Raw genomic sequence first — 20,102 nt, 5'->3', positions numbered from 1 at the left:
AGGGCAGGGCTTTCCAGAAACTAAATGCACAGAGGACCTTTCTGCAAAGAGGTATCACCCGTGAATAGAATGTTAAAAAACTATGCCATTTCTGTAGGGTGCTTTTCCAGAAAAGGTGGGAAGGGGTGGGAGGAATTAACTATCCTGTTTCCCAAACTTTGATTTCAAGAACCCAAGTCTGGGAGCCATTTAGAGAGCATTTTTCATTAGGAAGCACACAACAAACTCAACAATTTCATTGCCTGTGTCAAAGCTCAATCTCATCCAATCCATTTCAATGGGGGCTCCACGTTCTCCAGCACGGCAGTGCCAGGACACCAGATCTGTGGACAGAACTAGGCTGATGGACACTTGAATCCTGGTACTTCCCCTAACCACTCAAAACCCTATGTAAAGTTATGGTCGTGCATCTCATAATGCAGCTGTTTCAAATCTGCTCACTCAAATAATACTGTGGGATCGAACAGTTTCCTCATAACCACTGAGTGGGTGAGGTTGGGCCAAACCGAAGTCCCTTCAAGGCCGCAGCTCTTGCTCTGGTCTGACTGGGGCACTGGAGTCCTAAAGACACTGAAAAGTCTGCACCTCAGGAGTCTTTGCAGAATGCTTATAGCCAGGTTGAAAGCTGATTTTTGATTAGCATTAAATCCATTCATGAGACCAAGGTAGCTAAGTTTCTCAGAATGCCATAAATGGATTATGGGTATGCTGAGATATTAATCTCTTTAGAGCTTGCGTGGGCCTGGCTGGTCACTTCTGGCTGTCTCAGGAGGTTAATAGGTTAAGCCAGTGTACCTCAGCTTAACCCAGAGTGCCATACAAACGTTTTTGTTTTTTTTTGTCATGAGGTGAAAAGGTTAGGAAGCATTGCTCTACAGCATTACTGTTTAAAGATCATCTTTATTCCTAATAATTTTTGTATACAAATTAAAAGTTGGAGACCCAAATACATAATACAGCAGTGGTTTTAAGATTATCCATTTGAGACTCTGATAAAGCCAAAGCCCTTCTTCCCAGAATGCACCTCCACTCATTCATGAAATATTTTGCATACAAATTCAGAAGGTTATAGAATCCCAATTGTGTCTGTTCTGGAAGGACTTCCAGATGAGTCCAAATTTATTAATTTTGTAAGATTTCTTCTGCTTCTTTCCCCCCACGCTTTCTCTAGTACAGCTTCAAAAGACCAGAGAATTGTCAAAGAAGAATCTGAAGAAATGATTACACTGAACTTCCTTAAAATCTCCTGGGGAACATGCAGAAACCACTATCTACTAAGTGGTATTCCCAAGAAATGCCCAGCTGTTCAGGGAGGATATGCTAATTACTGGCTCCAAGCACTGGCTCTCCTTGCTGTACCAACTGCTGGGTGCTGGGAACCACTCGCAGGTATAAGGAGTTCTCTGCATACCTCCCTTTGGATTGGATGCATTTTCGGTTAGTGTGTATAGTACTAGAAGCCCCATGTAACCACTTTACAGTCTCCCTTCTCCACTGCAAGCACATGATCTTGTTCATGTGTATCCACCACTCCACACTTGCCACTAATCAAGGCAAGACTGTACAAATGGAGAATACGGGAAAAAAGAACATTTACATCAATTAATTTTAGCAGCATCTTTATTGCAACAAAGAACCTGTAATAAAATGCAACAAAACTAAAGTTTTGCTTTACATGATTAAAAGCTATGTAGCTGAAAATGAGAAAACCCATAAACTTACTGGTGTGAGACATGCAATTCTTTTTATACAAGTCAATGCTTAAAACAGCAGGCACTTTATGTTCTAAAATTAAAAACCTGAAATCCAATTGTGCTGAATACAACATAAATTTGTATTTGGGTTATTTAAAAACAAACATACAAACACTACTTTTTCTGTCTGCAAGGGACTTCTGAAATGATTATCTAAAGCTGTCTCTTGACAAAATAAGCAGGAGCCAGCACCTTGCACTAACATGTCTCCATATTTTAGGTTGCATGATGGACAGGTGAGGCTGGGAGAGGCCGGGGAGGTGGAGGTTAGGGAAGTTTCCTTATTCCTTTATGTCTGCTGGGAATGAACACTAACATATCTTAGTTCAGGTAGGGCCATGTCTCTTCTTACTTCAAACAGCTCTAAGTTAAGCTCCCAGGCTTAAGCAAGCACTCTATGTCCCAATCTCCCCCCTACACCAAGGAGGACACATTTAGTACAATTTTAATTAACTTCAGAATGTCATATACTAATGAGAAGTACTGCTTCATTAATAAGCATGCTTAGCATTTACTTTAGAATGGAAAAATTAACCATTTTATGCTATCTTTAAAATGTTTCATAGGAATATATTAATAAATATTTCTTTAAAAATTTGCCTTTTCTACATATTTAACTACCATGAGTCAGGACATCTGAATGGAGTCTAGTACCAACTGAACACTGGCCATGGGTATATATTCTTCTTTCTATATATGTAAGTTCCTCTTCTAACAAAGAATATTAGATTATATCAAAGATATAATAGCTTGAAAAATGTATGATTCTATAATAAGGAGATATCTTATAGGAATCATTCCACCTAAAGATAGAATGATGTTACAGAGAGGTGGGATACACCTTCTGTAAGGAATAAAAAAAGTGAAAAAAAAAGTTAAGCATTATTATCTATATCTCACTCTTTTAAAAAGTAATGCATGCATTGTGATTTCATCCTCTTGTATGAGGCTCTGGAAACAACCCAGGGATGGCATACAGGGGAACACCTTCATTCCAAAAGGACTCTCCAGACAAAGGGGATATACAGTTAACGATACCTTCTGTTTCTTTTAGAGTGAGATGGGACCAATAGTTATCACAGATGAGCAGCTGCCTTGACTGTTGTTTTAGGTTCTTGTAAATCAGTCCAGTGGAAACATCGTCTATTATTTTCTTAATCCAACTCCATTATCTATAGAAAAGTTTCTTAAAGCAGCTCACAAATGACTCGCTTTAGAACCACCTGGAAAGTGTCTTAGAAATAGATTCCTGGACTCCATCCAATAAACCAAATCCAGATTTCTAAGAGTGAGGCTCAAGACTGTATCTCTTTTAGTTAAGTGTCCCAGGTGAATCTTAGATTTTGAGTCCCACTGGCTCAACAATGCACAAGCAACTATACCTGCCAATGTTTGATCAAGTGCACCCATTTATCAAGCCTAGAAAAACACCGTTTGGTGTTTAACCTAGTTCTTTTTGGCTCTCATCAAGATTGCTGATACTTTTCTATACTCTTGCCTTGTAAATTATTACTTGTAGCCAGGGGACCTACAGTTTTTGTGATAGTTCTACTGATTGCCTGAATTGACTATGTTTTCCACATAAGTTTAAAAAAATCAAATTCAGTCAAGCTGTATTTCTGCAAGGGAATTCAGTCAGGTATTTTTCCCCCTACAGAAGGAGACTGGCATTTAAGTGACTGGGAATTATAACAGAAGTATTCCTTGGGGAAGGAGAAGGCAAGATTGAAAAGGAAAACCTGTGAATTCCAGAGTGAATGAGGTTTTTTTAAGGTTTGTTTTCGTAAAATAGGAGATGCTATTTTAAAAAAACAGCCTTAATGGGTAAGAGGCTTCAAATGAGTAGCTGTCTAAAAGCCACTGTCCTTACCATTTCTACTCAGCATATGATAAAAGGATGAGATCTTTGGAGGCCAATCAGGCCACCAAAAAAAAAAAACCCAACCCATTTTCAACCACCAGATATATACTTAATTCATGTGGGAAAATACTTTCTTGGGGAAGAAAAGTTACCCAAATCAATTTAATTTAACATTGAAAAAATATAAACAAATCTTGGCATGGGAAAATATCATAAACAAGGAAATCAATACATATACAGACCAAAGGGAAAAATGTGGCACCTATTATACAGGATAAATACACAAAACAGCAAAACCCAAGCCCCTTCCCGAGGACAGAACCACCAGGTCACCCTGCCATTTCTGGCTGCCCTCCCACCCCACACCTGGCCCTCAATGAGGAAGTCCACCTCTAACGCACAGTCGCCACTCTTACTAAACGAGGCTGTGCCCTCAGTGGGAGAAATCTGCTCTGCGTAGTGGTGAGAGGGGGAAAAAAAAGCAATTTTTTCCCAGAGCATTGTTTAAAAGTACTAGTAACAACTTTCCAAACACCGAGACTTGTGATAAAAAGAGTGAAATTCGCAGGTGTGTTCTCTGCCCCTGACTCCAATGTGACCCATCTAGCTCCCCAAGACTCTAAGGGGACAGATCCCAATCAGCACCTGAAAGCCTATGAGCTCCCTTAATAGCCAAATGCTAAGGCTAACCCAGGAAATGCCACGGCCATTCAACAAATTGTTTATGGGCTCTGAACACTGAAAAAGAGAGACATGGCTTGTCGGGATCAATTTATGGTAAAGAGGTTGTTCTGGAAACCTCTTTAAGCTCACAATATCTAAATTATGCTCAAACAATTTAAAAAGGATGAAGGCAGTTTAAATTTGTAATGTTTACAAAACTAAAAGAAAATAACAAGAAATTAGAACTTAGAATTATGAAAGTAACTCTTAAGAACTTTTCCTCTCCTGAATAACACTCGTCTGTAACTGTGTTGGCAAGAGAGTAATTTCTAAATTCTGGTTTCCGTAACATTCTAGGAATTTAAATTTCACTTTGCGAACTTTTCGTGAGCACGTCTGACCAAATTATACCTCTGCTTAGCCCTCAGGCAGGCCCTGGCCTTCCCCTCCGCCTGTCACTCCCCATGGCCTGGTCTGTCCCACCTGACCGCAGTTCCCGCTCATCTCCTTGACACGCTGGGACATTTTAAGAAAATACCCAATGGAAACTGGCACCACTATTTTCTGAAGAATATGAGTGGATGTGTACTTTTTCCTTTTCCTAAAGGAAAAGAAATTGCCTGTAAATATTCAAGCTCTAATAGTTTGATTAAAATTTTTCTGCCTGTAATTATCAATATTATAAGACTAAATCCATGCTACATATAGTTACTCGCCTTTATGCGAAAGTAAAAACTCACTCTGTCGTATCGTTGAAGAGAACTATTTATACTAGATACAGTTAAAATTGGCTAAAAACCGGTCAGAGCTTGAAACAATTTAAGTGTCTTTAGGAGGCCACTACATTTTCCTTGAAAAATCATTAATGACTGGTTAAGTCATAGGTTTAATAGTGATTAATTCATAACATGCTGGATACACCCCAAGCAATGAAGCATAAGCTATTCAATTACACTTAAGTGCTATCAAATCTGTAACTAGTCATAGATTCTGGAATTGAACCAAACCAATCACTAATATCATTATATTTTAACAAACTCAGAAGTATATTGTAAAAATACACTAATTAAGTCCATGGGGTTTATAATGCTATTAAAAGTGAAAATAAGGTAACAGGGATACATAGTGCTAATGTCTTACTTCTGTCAGTAATTCTCAAGGTATTGCTGGATCCCTCAGAAATATGTCATTCAATTTTCTGTGTGTATGGTTAAGATATTAGATTACTATCCACAAGCTGGAGATGTCTGCATGGCACCAAATATACTTCCGGAAGTAGATGTTACATGTCAGGAATCAAAATGTGATGATCGATTCTATATTCTCTATTGATTAAACCTTCTCATTTGGTTAAACAGCCAGTGTACACCACAGTTCTACACAGGTCAAAATTATATCACTTTCAGAGCAGCAATGCGTGATCCAAGGTTTTCTTGAAGGTAGTGCAAAAGATGCAGTTCATAATGTTCTCCAGATTCCGGAACCCTTATGCTGTGTCTCTCCTGAGGATAGATCTTAACAACAAAAAAATTAAAATACAAAAAATAAGAATTTAGTAATACACCTTCTTCCAAAGCTTTCTAGAGATTTTCCACAGGATTAGTAACATAAAGCATACCACCTCAAAGACATTACACACATATATCCTATCTAAAGGCCCATCTCCTCTTTTTAATTTTTTAATTGCATGTTATTTTGTGTTAGTTTCAGAAGTACAGCACAGTCGTTAGACAATCATATACGTTATGAAGTGGTTCCCTCAGTATTTCAAGAACCCACCTGGCACCTTACATCATATCACATCTCCATGACTATTTTGTGACTACTGATTTGTACTCCTCACTCCCTTCACCTTCCTCACCCAGCCCGGCAACCCCCCTTCCCTCTGACAACCATCAGTCTGATTTCTGTATCTATGAGCGTGCTTCTATTTTGCTCTTTAGATTCCACATACAGATGAAATCATATGGTACTCTGTCTGTCTGACTTATTTCACTTAGCCTAATATCCTCTAGGTCCATCCATAGTGTTCCAAGTAGTACTACTTCATTCTTTCTAATGGCCAAGTATATCTCACTGTATATATGTACCACAGCTTTTTTATCTACTTGTCTCTTGATGGCACTTGGGTTGCTTCCATATATTTGTTATTGTAAATAACGCTGCAAGTGGGGTAAAGACAGTCTATACAATAAATGGTGCTGGAAAAACTAGACAGATACATGCAAAAAAATTAAACTAGACCACCTTACACCATACAAGAATAAACTCAAAATGGATTAAAGACTTAAATGTAAGACCGTCTCCTCTTTTTATAATTCCCTATATACTATTAAGCTTATAGAAGGATTTATGTGTAGACCAATGGTTCTTCAAGTGTGGTCTGCAGACTTCTGGGGGCCTAAGGAACCCTTTCAAAGGATACACAAGGTCAAACTGCTTTCCGGACAATACTAAAACATTATTTGCCTATCCTCCCTGCGTTGGCATTTGTACTGATGATGTAAAAGTAATGGTGAGTAACGGTGCTGGTGCCTTAGCGTGAGTCAAGGCAATGACATTAAATTGTAGAAGTCACAGTATTCTTCACCACCAAATACTTGCAGTAAAAAGAAAAATGCCAATTTCACTTAAGTCTCAGTAAAAATAAGAATTTAATTTTATTACATTGCAACTCTTGAGGAGATGTCTTTTTAATATTCTGTGGTGATAAAATGGAAGAGAATGCATATAGTACTTCTGCTATAGGATGTCTCAAGAAAAACTTGTGCAACTGAGTTGCAAGCTGAACTATCACTTTCTAAATGGAACTTCATTTTTAACTTGAGTGGCTGACAATTAATGGTGATTCAGAAGTGGGTATCTGGAAAACATTTTCTCAAAAATGAATGAAATGAGCTGGTCACTTCAAGGACAACACTGATAGTATTTGTTGCCAATGGTAAATTTTGAGCTTTTTAGGGAAAATTAGAATTCTGGAAAACTTGCATCTACCCCTATTGGTTCATGAGCTTCTCAATATGAACTTAAGAGATTCTTCTGATGAGATCAGTGGAATTTTCATGTGAATTTTAAAACATCGTATAATGAAATGAGTCACCATTTAGAAGACTGGAACATAACATAGTGAACCAGTAATTTCCAGATGACCAATGCATGGATAAAAGATCCATTTGAAATACAAGATCCAATAGATTATAAGGTAACATAGTATGAAAAACATAAATATGGCTCAGGTTCCACACAAACTATCCTTTAAGAAACTAACATTTGTCCAGTTTTGTAGTATCAAAGAAGGATATTCACAATTATCTGAAAAGGCTAAACCCTCCTTTCTTAAATACATATTCTGTGAGGCTGAATTTTCTTCATATACTTTAGCCAAAACTGCAATTCACAACAGACAGCATCTGGAAGTAGCTATGAGAATGCAGGTGTCTTTCTGGTTAAGCCAGACATTAAGGAGGTTTACAAAAATGTAAAGCAGTGCTATTTTTCTAAGTAAGTTTTGTTTTGCTTTGGAAAATAGTCTCCCGTCCCCATAAAAATATGATTTTTGTTAGCATGTAGTAGTTTCTTATTGCTATTTTTAAATAAATATTTTAAAAGTTTCAATAGTTGTAATGTTTATATATGAGAAATATGATAGACATAACCCACATAAACAAAAGCTGTTTGGTATGTAAAGGGGATCAAAATGCTTGGTGACTGCTGCTTTAGACAAATATCTCATAGTTTACCTACAAAAATGCCAAATTAAAACACAAAAAAGGAAAAAGTAACACTTGTCATTTCTTATGAGCATATAATCTATGTAAGAAGTAAAAAGGAGAAAGAGTTTCTCTTAAAATTTTTTTATGTGAATAATGGAGCAATATAATCAGGATCTAAAATTTTTTTTTACAACAATGAAATCAGGTAACATTTTGTCACCCTTCCAGCGGAAGAAGAAAAGCAAAGGAGGACAGTAAATGGACTCCTGACATCTTTTTCCATGATTACAAACTGAAAGAAAATACCAATACACAAGTCATGGAATCCAATAGGCCAGGTTGCAGCCTAACTTCAACAGAATCTTAATTTTTATCCAACTAGAGGCACTACTCATTATGCCTATCACTTTAGTTCTCTTAAGCAAAGAATGGCCACAGCTGAAAATTCAGCCTTACTCCATAGTTTATTGTATTTCTAAGTAATCAATCATTAATCATTACCTATTTTAAAATGTAGGAAACCTCACCTGTAAATCATATGGCTTTCCAGCCCTCACTAAAAAACTCAGTAATATACTGGTGTGTGCAAAGTGGACATTCTCATCCAAGAATCCATGTAAGAGCAGTAAACGATTTGGTCTGGAGAAACAGAAATATTACAGGATTAGGCAAGAGAGAGTATTTGGGACAACCACTTAATTCATTTAAATTAATCACAATTAACTGTGTTACCTTCCTTATTCTCTAATATTAGAATGAGGATTCAAAATTTTCAATATTATATTTGTAATGTATTAACCAGATACTACATGTATCAAAGATTAAATAAAAAGATCATGTGTATAATTTCCTATTAAAATATGAGCACACATCAATAATGATAGCATGTCCCCAGAAAAAGAATAATCATAAACACTATTTGTAAAATAATGCAGAAATAATTTTTTTCCACCTTACATAGTAGTGCACTTAAAATTCTTTTAGCACAAGCAAATTGTTTCAAATATAACTTGTAGAAAAAAACAGATGAACTGTCCTATAATTCAGCTTTGAGAAACACCCATGCCATTCTAGTATTCTATAAAATATTAGTCTTGGTTATATATTTGTAGTTTTCATTATTACTATTAAAGGCAACTTTCAAAAATACGATTTTTAATTTATAATCTTAATTTTAAAGCCTGAACTTACTCAGAGGGGAACTTTTCTGCTTGCATGGCCACAGATCCTAAATAATAGCCCTGTTCATTCTGGTCTGGGTGACCCATATAACGTTCCGTGTAGCCTGTATCATAGAAGATCCACAGAGTGACTGGGGCCCCAGCAATAGCAACCTGCATAAGGCAACAGTGATAGTCAAGTGTGGTCCAGAAAAGAATGGCTAGCAACGAGAATTTGTAACTGCAAATTCACAGGCTAAAATTATCCTTAGGCTTTAGCCCCAGGACTAGAGCTACATGGCCTCAGGCCACTGAAAAATCAAAGTGGAGTGCCAAGGTCAAGAACTCGATACTTTGTGAGTTAGTTAACATTTTGTACAGGCATGCTGTACACCAAACCCCTAACCTCGCCTAGTTGAAATATAAACATGTTTGTTAAAGGGATACACTGAACTAGAACATATGAATGCTTCAGTGTAAACTCATTCCTGCTACTGGGGGAAAAATGTGCAAGAAGGGTCTGTCAGCTTTATATACATAGGAAAAGCAGTCATTTTTTTTTAAAGCTTCTGTTGACAGTACAGGATTTAAAACAATGAAACATATTTAAGCACCAAACCTCATTTTAAGGGTCCCACACAGTTTTATACTTAAATGTTATAAATACATTCTCGACAGCTGTAGGCCTAGACAAATTATGACAGTTTTCAGAGTTCATGTTATGTTTATTTTATTAAAGGTTATCTGAATATAACGAAAGAACAAAAACCCTATCATTTTTATTCTTAACAATAATTTTTCACTGCATAAAATAAAATCATGTTATTGAAATACAGGGTGGGGAAAAGGTAGGTTTACAGTTATGAGTACACAGAAGTTTATTCTTGTATTTTTATTTATGAATTACTGTATTATTTTCCATACAAACAACTGTAAACCTACTTTCCCCCATCCTATATAAAAAAGAAAACCACTACTCATAATTTCCACTCCCTTAACAACTGTTAGCATTTTTATATATTTTCTTCTAGCACATTTTGCTAAGAAGTTGCTTACAGAATTGTAGCTATCATTTATGTTTAATAATTTGTTCATTTAATACAGATTTAATTCAGACCTATAGATGTGTCAAGCATCATGCTTAGCTGTTGAGGATACAGTGATACAGTGCATCTGAGTGACAGATAGGTACCTCAGAGCTTGCAGTCCAATAATTAAGCTAGTAACTACAATCCAATATGTATATGTATATGTTTTTACTAGTCATAACTAAATCTCATAATCTTTGGCATATGTCTACAAATAACCAGTAACTGGTCACCAAGTTGACAAGGAGTTTTTTTGTAAAATAGATAGATATGTAAATATATAGCTCACACGGATTTCACAAGTTGACAGATATTTCTATTATCTCACATTGCTATTAAACAAAGAAACCCTAATATTCCATAATACTACCAACTCTGTACACATTTAGAAAAATCAGCATTTTTCTCATATCTTCACTTTATCAAAAATCCTATAGTACAATGTAAGTCACATACCCTGAAGATATCTGATCTCTGGATTAATGCCATCAGGGAAAGGTATCCTCCATAGGACCAGCCGTGGATGCCCACACGATCTAAGTCAATGAAATCATACCGAGAAGCCAGATACTGGAGTCCTTCTACCTGGTCGTCAATTTCTATTTGTCCCTGTCAAAAAAGGGAGAACATTTCACTGATTCTGATGAATCAAAGTCTCATTATAAGAGTGCTTTTAAAACTAATAAAGATTTTTACTAAAAATACCTGTTTTTTTAAGATTATAATTCATTATCAATTGAGATTCTGTTGCCCCCCAAACTTTTTTTAAAAAACTATTTAGAGATAGGAGCCTATAGCTTCTGTTGCTAGCCTGTCCTAGAATTTAGTTATCCATTAGTCATAAAGTTCTTTCCTGTTGTAACCCAAACTGCCCCTTGCCATATGGGTATTTCCCATTTCCGTTTGTTCTGTTGTCTGCTAAGAGCCAGCATCTTCCTTGTAACAAGCCTTCCCATACCCAAAGATGAAAAATTAGCCCCTTCGAGAGGGTGACTAATTTCATTTCTCCTTTTTAAAATGTAATGCAATATAGCAGAAGGAATTACTCTTGAGGCCTGATCCTCCTATTTTCCCGTAGTCTACCTCTAGGAACTGAACACACTATTTCTTTGAAGTCCTATTAAGTTTTAATTCCTACCACCACCACCCTGACTGTATTACTAGGCCTGCCAGTGCACACAATCTCACTTCACTGAGCAAAAACAAAAATAAAAACAAAAAAAAACTTACATGATAATACAACATAAGTTCAAAGAACTGGCTGTGGGAGAAAATCCCCATGTCTTACTCAGCATGTCCAATACACTGGCAAACACAGTAACTGCCTTACTGTGCAAAAGGAACATCGGATTCTCATCATTTCCCAAAGCAGCAGAAAGGACATGGGGCATCTCTAAAAGGTAGCATTTAAAGCTTCCTGTAGAGAGAAAGAGGCTTGTCACAAGGAAGGCACTAACCAGTTGGTTTCTCTCTTCACAGAGGACAGAACAAATCTCAATTATCCCTCTCAATAGTGTAAAGGATGCTGAAAGCTAAATGGTGCTGCTGTCTGCCTAAGCGAGACATACAAGAAACAAAGAGAGGCTATTTCTATGTAAAAGTTGTTCTATCTCAGTTCCTCAGAGTTACATACAAGTAAACATGAGTTAGCCTAGTGAGTATTAAGTTGTATCTTCCCTCCTACCCCCAAACTTTAACACACACACACACTCTCTCTCTCTCTTTCTTTCACTCAGAGCCCCCCCGCCCCCCCTCCCCCGCCGCCTTTCTCTGGGATTTCACACCAACCAATGCACCAGAAAATGTGTCTTTAAGAGAAAATATGTTTGTATGTTCACACACCATTTTATATTTAAAGGCGCCTTCAAATTTAAGCCCTCGGTGACAGGATCCTCTGTTGTCTATCACTACAACCACATAACCCAGAGAGGCTAGAGTATTCAAACGGAAATACTTGACTCCTTTAAACCGATTATTCACCAACTGCACCTGAGGAAGAAATACAACTTCAGTGAAATTTATTACATGGTAGCATACAAAAGCATAGGAGAGGCAGGACACTGTGAAAAGCAGAAAGCTTAAATTTTTAATATCATGTTTGCCGTTAAAAAGACATTTTATTTTCTTGTGGGCAAAAACACTTAACATGAGATCTACCCTCTTAACAAAAATTTAAGTACACAATATGGTATTAGTTATAAGACAATGCTGTACAGCAGAATTCTAGAACTTAATTCGTCTTGTGTAACAGACTTTATGCCCACTGATGAGTAACTACCCCCTCATTTATTTTTAAATTAACTTCATTTTTTTCATGTTTATGGTGCTTTTTTTCCCCTTTCTATGCAGCATGGTTGATCTTGAGCCTGCAAGGAGCAAGCTGACCACGGATTCTCCAAGTCCACATTTCTTTCCTCCAATTCTTACGTGCCCAAAGGAAGGGAACCACTGACACCCCTTGAAAAGAAGGGAGGCACTTCTTTTATTTTTTTTAATTTTACTTTTTACTGTATTTCTTCCATTACCATTTATCACCCTTTTCTTTCTTAACTTCACACTTAATTTAGGGCAATTACCTAACAACTAATGACTTTAAAACTATAACCTACGTATTAATTATATACAAGTGATTTAATCTGTCCCATAGAAAAAGTTACTAAAATGATTGCTTCTGCCCTGAAGAACTGTGTCATTCAAATGACTTAGACAAGAATAAATAGATTGTTTTTCTTCCCTACCCATCTCTTCTGGGACTGTCTCTGACCAGCAGCAGGAAAATTTAGTATTTTAGTAACCAGTCCAGCTTCTTTTTTCCTGTCACACAAACCAGTATAAAAGGTAGAATAATTCTTAAATACCTTTATCTCCCTAGAAACTATACTTCAAAGTGGCTGGGAAATTAAATGTAATTTAGTGTTTCACCAGAAATAAACTACCTAGTGAAAAGATTAGTGGGCAGAAACTTACAGAAGTTCAAGTTTGGTGGACACTAAGGCAGATATTAAACAATAACAAAATAAACATTCTGGTAAATGAGAAAGAAGTTTTCTCCGATTGAAACCAATGGAAAAACCAAGTCAGCCAGGAATTAAAGAAGAATCAAACTTGGTCTTGATCAGATAGCTTAGATGGTTAGAGTATCACTAAGGTTGTGGGTTTGATCCCCGGTGAGGGTACATTCAGGAATCAACCAATGAATGCATAAATAAGTGGAACAACAAATCGATGTTTCTGTCTCCCTTCCTCTCTCTTTAAAAAAAAAATCAACCAATAAAAATTAAAATAAATAAATAAACATTAAGAATCAATACTATCCTTACTCAATAGCTACTGAGCATTTATTGGCTTAGATTTGAGGAAAAGTGTAGAGAATCTTCTCTTTTTGAACATTTGGATGTTAGTACCACTGGTCTTCCTGTTTCTATTCTTGTCCTCCTACAGTCTGTTCACACAGTAGCAGAGTAATGTTTTAAAAATGTAAATCAGATATGAATTCGTAGCTTTGCTCCCTCCGTTGGTAAAGAGTTTAGATTTATACTCCTTACCACTGCCTTTTGAGACCTTTCATTATGTGGCCTTCGGCAATTTCTCTGACTTCATCTCACACCATTTCCTTCCTTATGCACTATCTTTGAACTGTGTTATCAACTACTGATTCTAACCCCAGGACCTTGCCCTTGAAACTTACTATTCCCTGTTTGGAACTGCTCTTCCCTCAGGTCTCTAATGTGGCTCATTCCTTCTCATCCTCTGTAGAGACCTTTCATGTATCAGAACTTACATTTCAGTCACTTTGCCATCCTCTTTTTGAACAATTATTCATAGCACTTCCATTTATGAATCTATATATTTTTTATCTACTTATTTTCTTAATTAAGCTCTATAAGGGTGGAGCATTAGTCTAACTTGTACACTGTGATATCCTCATTGCCTAGAATAGTTCCTGGTGCATAATGGGAATTTAATAACTATTTAGAGAGATAGAACTGTATCTTCCCTTCCTATCACAAGAGAAGTTTGGTAGGTAAAGGTTTTTCTTTTTCTTTTCTTCCCTCTCTCTCCTCCTGTTAGGAAGTAGGTTAAAATAAGAAGTACTATGTATAGAAGAACATAAATACAAGGATTTAAAGAGAACTACCTTATTTATTTGCCTATTGTCATAGGAAGATGGCCTCAACTGCCTGATTTTAAAAAACAAAAAAACAAAAAAAAACTTCACCAAAGCTGGTGTTTCTGCCTTGCAGCCTGGAGACCTGCTACTTCTGGAAGGAGGTATTTAAACATTGTGCTCTTTGTCATTGAGAATTCGCAAGTTTCTTCAGAATCAATTCTTCAAAATCTGTGTCCTGCTATCACTTAGTCTGATCTTTTGTGCATTTACATTTGCAGAACAGTGTCTGGCACTTAGGAAGTGTGGCTCAGTGTTTATTAAAACAGACATTTTTAAACATAGAGCTGTTACCAATGAAGAGTTTAAAGAACTAAGCCTTGATGACCTTAATGGGAAATATTTGTTGCTTTACTTTAGATTTCACCTTTGACTACAGACATTGTTGTATTTAGTGACAAAGTAATTTAACTCATGTTATGAATTGTGACATTTTGACCTGAATATACACCAAGAAAGAACATGGACCACTGATATGATTTAATGAAATTTCATAAGGCCATTTAAAAGACTTGTCTCACATTAAGGAACCTCTTCATAACTATCTCAAATGGAGTGATCCAACAAGAGGATGAACTGCGGGGTGAGGTGCCAGAGGCATTCTATCATGCAAAGTCCTCTAGGGAAATCTCCCTGTAAACTGAATGCCAGGTTCTCCCAAGGCCTCACCAAATGTTAATGTTTCCAAAAAACACTTTGAGAAAGGAACTGTTTCTACAAGTACAAGAAAGCACAGTTATGTTCATAAAGTACTCCAAACAATTAAACAATTTTCTTTTAATTGCAGTGACTAAGATACTTTCATTATGGTAAAATATACATGACATAAAATTTATCATTTCAACCATTTTAAGTTCAGGGGCATTAAGTATAGTCACACTGTTGTGCAACCATTACCACTATCCATTTCCAGAATTTTTTTAATCATCCCAGAGACTCCATACCTATTAAATGGTAACTTCATATTTCTCCCTCAATCCCTGGCAACTTCTATCCTACTTTCAGTTTCTATGAATTTGCTTATTCTAGGTACCTCATACAAATAGAATAATACAATATTTGTCTTTTTATGTCTGGCTTATTTCACTTAGCACAATGTCCTCAAGGTCATCCATGTTGTATTTCCTCCTTTTTTAAGGCTACATAACATTTCTTTATATACCACACTTTGTTTACCCATTTATCTGTCAATACACACTTGATTTGCTTCTACATTTTGGCTACTATGAGTAATACTGCAATGAACATTGGAGTAAAAGTGTCTGTTCAACTCTCTGCTTTGGGTATACACTCAGAAATGGAACTGTTAGATTGAATTGTAATTCTGTTTAACTTTTTAAAAACTGCCATATTGCTTCCCATAGCAGAGTTCTAATTTCTCCACACCCTTGCCAATATTTATTCCCCCTCCCTTTCTTTTTTTTTTCTCCCTGAAAATGACTCTCCAAATAGGTATAATGTGGTATCTCACTGTGGTTTTGATTTGCATTTCCCTAATGACTAAGTGATATTGTGTATCTTTTCATCTGGCTTAGATTTTTAAAACTTAATTATTAATATAAGGTGTCTCTTAGTCTTAAAATCTTGATAACCAGATAGTTTTTATAGTGTGTTTTTCACATATTTCACATATAATTTCTTCATTGGAAATGAAAAATGTGCTTCTTACTTAGCCTTAATATCAATAATATAGCAAAACATATAAAGCTTCTGAGAGTGTCCTGTAATTTTCTTTTGAACTTCTTTGTATTAAACCTTTTTTTAAAGTTTACAAAGACTTGGCTTCAAGTTTTTAACAGAAGTTTAATTGAACTTTTTCATGATTTATGTGTAGATAACTATTAATACAAATGCAAATCATGTTTGTTTGTAAAACATACTTAATGACTGCAAAGTGATTTAACTTGACATATCAAATAGCTTACCACTGAGATTTTATGGCTTATGTAGTTATTTTACTTTTATATTTTGGATAGGTTAAAATCTAGATATATTTCCAGATACTAAATAACAAGGTATAATTATAAGGGATATTTACTGTGTCTAAGAGTTACAGTGTAAAACCAGTGCAATTATATTCTAATTTCTTCAATGGCTCAATGTACGATATATAATCAACAATAAACATTTTAAAAAATTTCTAATTAACAAATTCACCTACCCCAAATACTTTACTCTGATAAACAAATTTACTTAATACTTGCATGCTATTATTTTAATAAATAAAAGAGAAAATAAAGGTTAAATTTCTAAATAGTAGTGTAACAGTTGCCTTAACTAGCTAGTAAAAGTATTCTAATTTTCTTAAGAGATACAGCCTTAGAATGAAGGGTAGGGGAGAATTCATCAGGCTACCACAGCATTCTAAAAACAGCTGTTAAGACTCTTTATTTACCAAGAAATTTAATTATTTAATTTCATTTCCCAAATTTCTTTAGATAGAAAACATATTTACCTACTGACATGAATATCCCATTCCCCATGACAGTTACAGTTCTTGTAAATTAAGAAAATGACAATGAGTTACAAATTACATATCTAAAAAAACCCAGCTTCCTGAACTCCTAAACTGGATAATTAGAACATAAGCCAGAGTCAGTAACAGTAGAGGCTCAACAATGCTCAAATCTTAACTTAAACAATTGACATTCAAAAAATAAATAACCTAAAAAATTATATATACATATGTGAGTGTGTGTGTGTGTGTGTGTGTGTGTGTGTGTGTGTATGTGTGTGATAAAATATACCCACCTGAGGACCACCATATATGAATAACACAGTTGGGTATTTCTTTCCAGGTTGTAGATCATGAGGTTTGTAAAGCATACCATATAATGTAAATCCAGTAGTGCTTTCAAAAGAGAAAATTTCTGGAGGGGTATAGTCAGGAAGAGGACCTGCAAGGAAGTTACATACAGAGTCTGTAAGAGAAGTTGTTATTGGGAGCTCTAAATCTGAGAGCAAGGAAAAGATAAATCTACAACCTCACAAATAACTGGCCATCTCTCTTTCAGGTGATAGGCAAAAAATTAAGCAGCAATATTTATATTTTAAAAAGAAAACCTAATGAACGTATCAAATTATCTATTTCAGAAATAAACACAGTATTCTGATAATCCTTGGAGCCTAGGAGGTATTTATATGCAGAACTATCCAAATACTTTGTGCTCAGTTCAGTGTAACTTACTGATGGTTAATACATATATCTGATTAGAAACTGGAAACATAAATTTAACTTAGTCAATTTAAATTGCTCAAGGCAGGTGCTTAATAAAATTTGTTCCTGATTATTAAAGAATAAGCCTAACCAGAAGCCAGAAAAAAAGAAAAATCATTGCCCTAGCCAGGCAGCTCAGTGGGGTGGAGCACCATTCCTGTACACCAAAAGGTTGCGGGTTTGATTCCCGCTCAGGTCGAGCATGGGAGGCAACTGATTTATGTTTCTCTCTTACATTGATGTTTCTTTCTCTCCCCCTTCCTCTAAAATCAATAAACATATCCTCAGGTGAAGAGAGACATATGTATGTGTGCGCTTGCGTGCGCACACACATGCGTGCGCGCACACATCATGGCCAGTCTTTGGTTTCCCAAAGCTGTACAGGCCTATCCTAAGTCAGTGTGTATTGGATGATATTACAGTTTAAGCAGAAACCATCATCATATTATAAATTCTACTTGTGCCCGTTAAAACACACCTATAACCCTGTGGTTTTATACTAATTCTTAATCCCTTGCAAATATTAATGAATGAAAATATCTAACAGGAAAAAATTGGGGATATAGTGGATTAAACGATACATAAAATCAGTTGATTTTTTTAAAGAAATTAAGCATTTTAAAAATAAATAATTCACAGTGCTCTTCACTCTCATACAGGACAAATGTTCTTTCTACCTTTTGTTAAGATGGCCACTGCAAGTGTTTTAAAAGTTTAAGAAAGCTACTAGCTGGTTATTCCCTAAAGCTGCAGTTTCACTGCTCAAAGAGTATGACTAGTTCAGGGTACATTGTCCACAGTCATTTGTTCATCTGGAAATTCATCCAAATGTGTGAATAAATGGTTTCCTGACTGATATACTAATTTAACCCTACTTTCAAAAAGGCCTGCCAGCCCTGGCTGGTATGGTTCAACTGATTGGGAAACACTCCACAAAACAAAGCGTTGATGGTTTGATTCCTGGTCAGGGCACATACCTAGGTTTTGGGTTTGGTCCTCAGTCAGGGCACATAAAAAGGCAACCAATCAATGTTTCTCTCCATCTCTTTCTCCCTCCCCCACCAACCAACTAACCAACCAATGAATATAAAATGGGCACCCAGCCAGGCTGAGGATCCTCACATAAAAAAATAGAAATTAAAATAAAAAAACCCACCCATAGTACTTGGTAGTTGATAGGAGGGGTGGGGTCAATCAGAAATCCAGCAGCTCAGGAATAGGTAGTGCTGAGAGGTAGGAAGCCTCTGTCCAGGAAATGTGGACATACACATAGGCTCTATGGTACTAATGTACTAATCTTATTTACAATCAGGTTTAGAGAAATAAGTACCTGCTGAATCCAAAATGGTGGCCCAAAATTCCTTTGTTTTGCAAGTTGGGTCATCTTCAGGACTTGATAGCTTGTAAAGGGACACAGAGTGTGGATTCTTCTGGTTACTGAACTTACTTATAAAGAAGTCACAATGCTAAAGAAAGGAGAAACAGTTACTTTTTCCCTAGGGAAAACTAACAAAGGTTATCTGCTACTACATTTGCACTGATACCATGGAAGAAGTATTAGAGTATTTGTGTACATACAGAATGCTGAAGTTAAGGCTAAACTTTTCAAAGTTTTTCCTAAGAGAATCATACTTCCGCAGGCCAATTTGCCAATTTTCACATTACTCCAAAGGAGTATTAACACGAGTAGATGTTTTTTCATATGACACTAAAAACTTTTCAAACAGGGACTTAATACCCGGCTGATGCAGCAAGAGTGGGAATAGCCACGGTCGGTCAGCCTTGTCACTTCTCCAGGATTTACATAACTGACCACATACAGGTGATGTTCTAAAGGAGAATCTTTGGTGCCTTCAAAATATACCAGTTTTCTGACTTCATCAACCTGGATCTGCCAAAATGACAACAACATAAAAATCAGTGCTAGCAAGACCTTGGCAAGGTCAGTGATTCAACCAACAATCCCCAGTTTTATTTAGAATTATTTGAGCCACCCTTTGATTTGTGCCTCTTAAAAAAAAAATATTTCCACAAATGTTAATAAACTTGTTGGTTTTGTTTACGACTTATAGCTAAGAACAGAATTTATCCAGAAGAACAAAGGATACAAGATTTGCACACTATTGGTATAGTTTCCTATATGGTCAGAATGTGTGCTTTTCTTAAAATACAAAAATTATTCCATTAAAATGACAACCCTCTACAGAAAAAATAATAGCTATATTTCAGCTCAGGTTGGCCATTCATGCACACTTAACAGAATCTAGTTTCAGCATCTTATATATTCCTTAGTTAGTGCAGTATTATCTTAGTACTTTTTGGTCTTTTGTATAAATCTGCAAAAGTGTTTTATCTGTTGGGTTGGGGAATAATTGAACTCAATCACAATTTCAGTACTGGTATAGTTTATAAATAAGTATCGACAACATCTTTTAAGTCTTCATTCAGAACTCAAAAAAAATTTCAAGTAAATTCATA

At 35.9% G+C, this 20,102-nt stretch overlaps 1 protein-coding gene and 1 non-coding gene across 6 annotated transcripts in view; both read right to left on the bottom strand.

The window, feature by feature from the left end:
* Positions 1–1,594: 1,594 nt before the first annotated feature.
* DPP8 (dipeptidyl peptidase 8) overlaps positions 1,595–20,102 on the bottom strand; it is a 52,881-nt gene continuing 34,373 nt past the window's right edge. For 3 of the 5 annotated variants that reach the window (XM_054565274.1, XM_054565272.1, XM_054565273.1), the window contains 8 exons: positions 19,363–19,515; positions 18,955–19,090; positions 17,159–17,304; positions 12,082–12,228; positions 10,696–10,848; positions 9,183–9,325; positions 8,519–8,630; positions 1,595–5,792 (listed from right to left, as the gene is read on the bottom strand). In XM_054565274.1, the coding sequence (XP_054421249.1) occupies positions 5,670–5,792; positions 8,519–8,630; positions 9,183–9,325; positions 10,696–10,848; positions 12,082–12,228; positions 17,159–17,304; positions 18,955–19,090; positions 19,363–19,515 (1,113 nt within the window). In that variant the 3' untranslated portion in view covers positions 1,595–5,669. Of the gene's footprint in view, positions 5,793–8,518; positions 8,631–9,182; positions 9,326–10,695; positions 10,849–11,526; positions 11,657–12,081; positions 12,229–17,158; positions 17,305–18,954; positions 19,091–19,362; positions 19,516–20,102 lie in introns of those variants that run through there. The other 2 variants (XM_054565271.1, XM_054565275.1) reach the window with 2 other exon arrangements.
* LOC129064467 (small nucleolar RNA SNORA38) lies at positions 12,581–12,709 on the bottom strand. The gene has a single exon (XR_008528455.1). It is a non-coding gene; the product is annotated as a small nucleolar RNA SNORA38 (small nucleolar RNA).

This window comes from Pteronotus mesoamericanus, unplaced genomic scaffold (assembly GCF_021234165.1).
Source record: "Pteronotus mesoamericanus isolate MK-2021 breed Mesoamerican mustached bat unplaced genomic scaffold, CSHL_Meso_final contig_164, whole genome shotgun sequence".
NCBI classification, from domain to species: Eukaryota; Metazoa; Chordata; class Mammalia; order Chiroptera; family Mormoopidae; genus Pteronotus; species Pteronotus mesoamericanus.
Note: the sequence above shows the minus strand (reverse complement) of the source record. Positions and strands in the feature narration are given on the sequence as shown.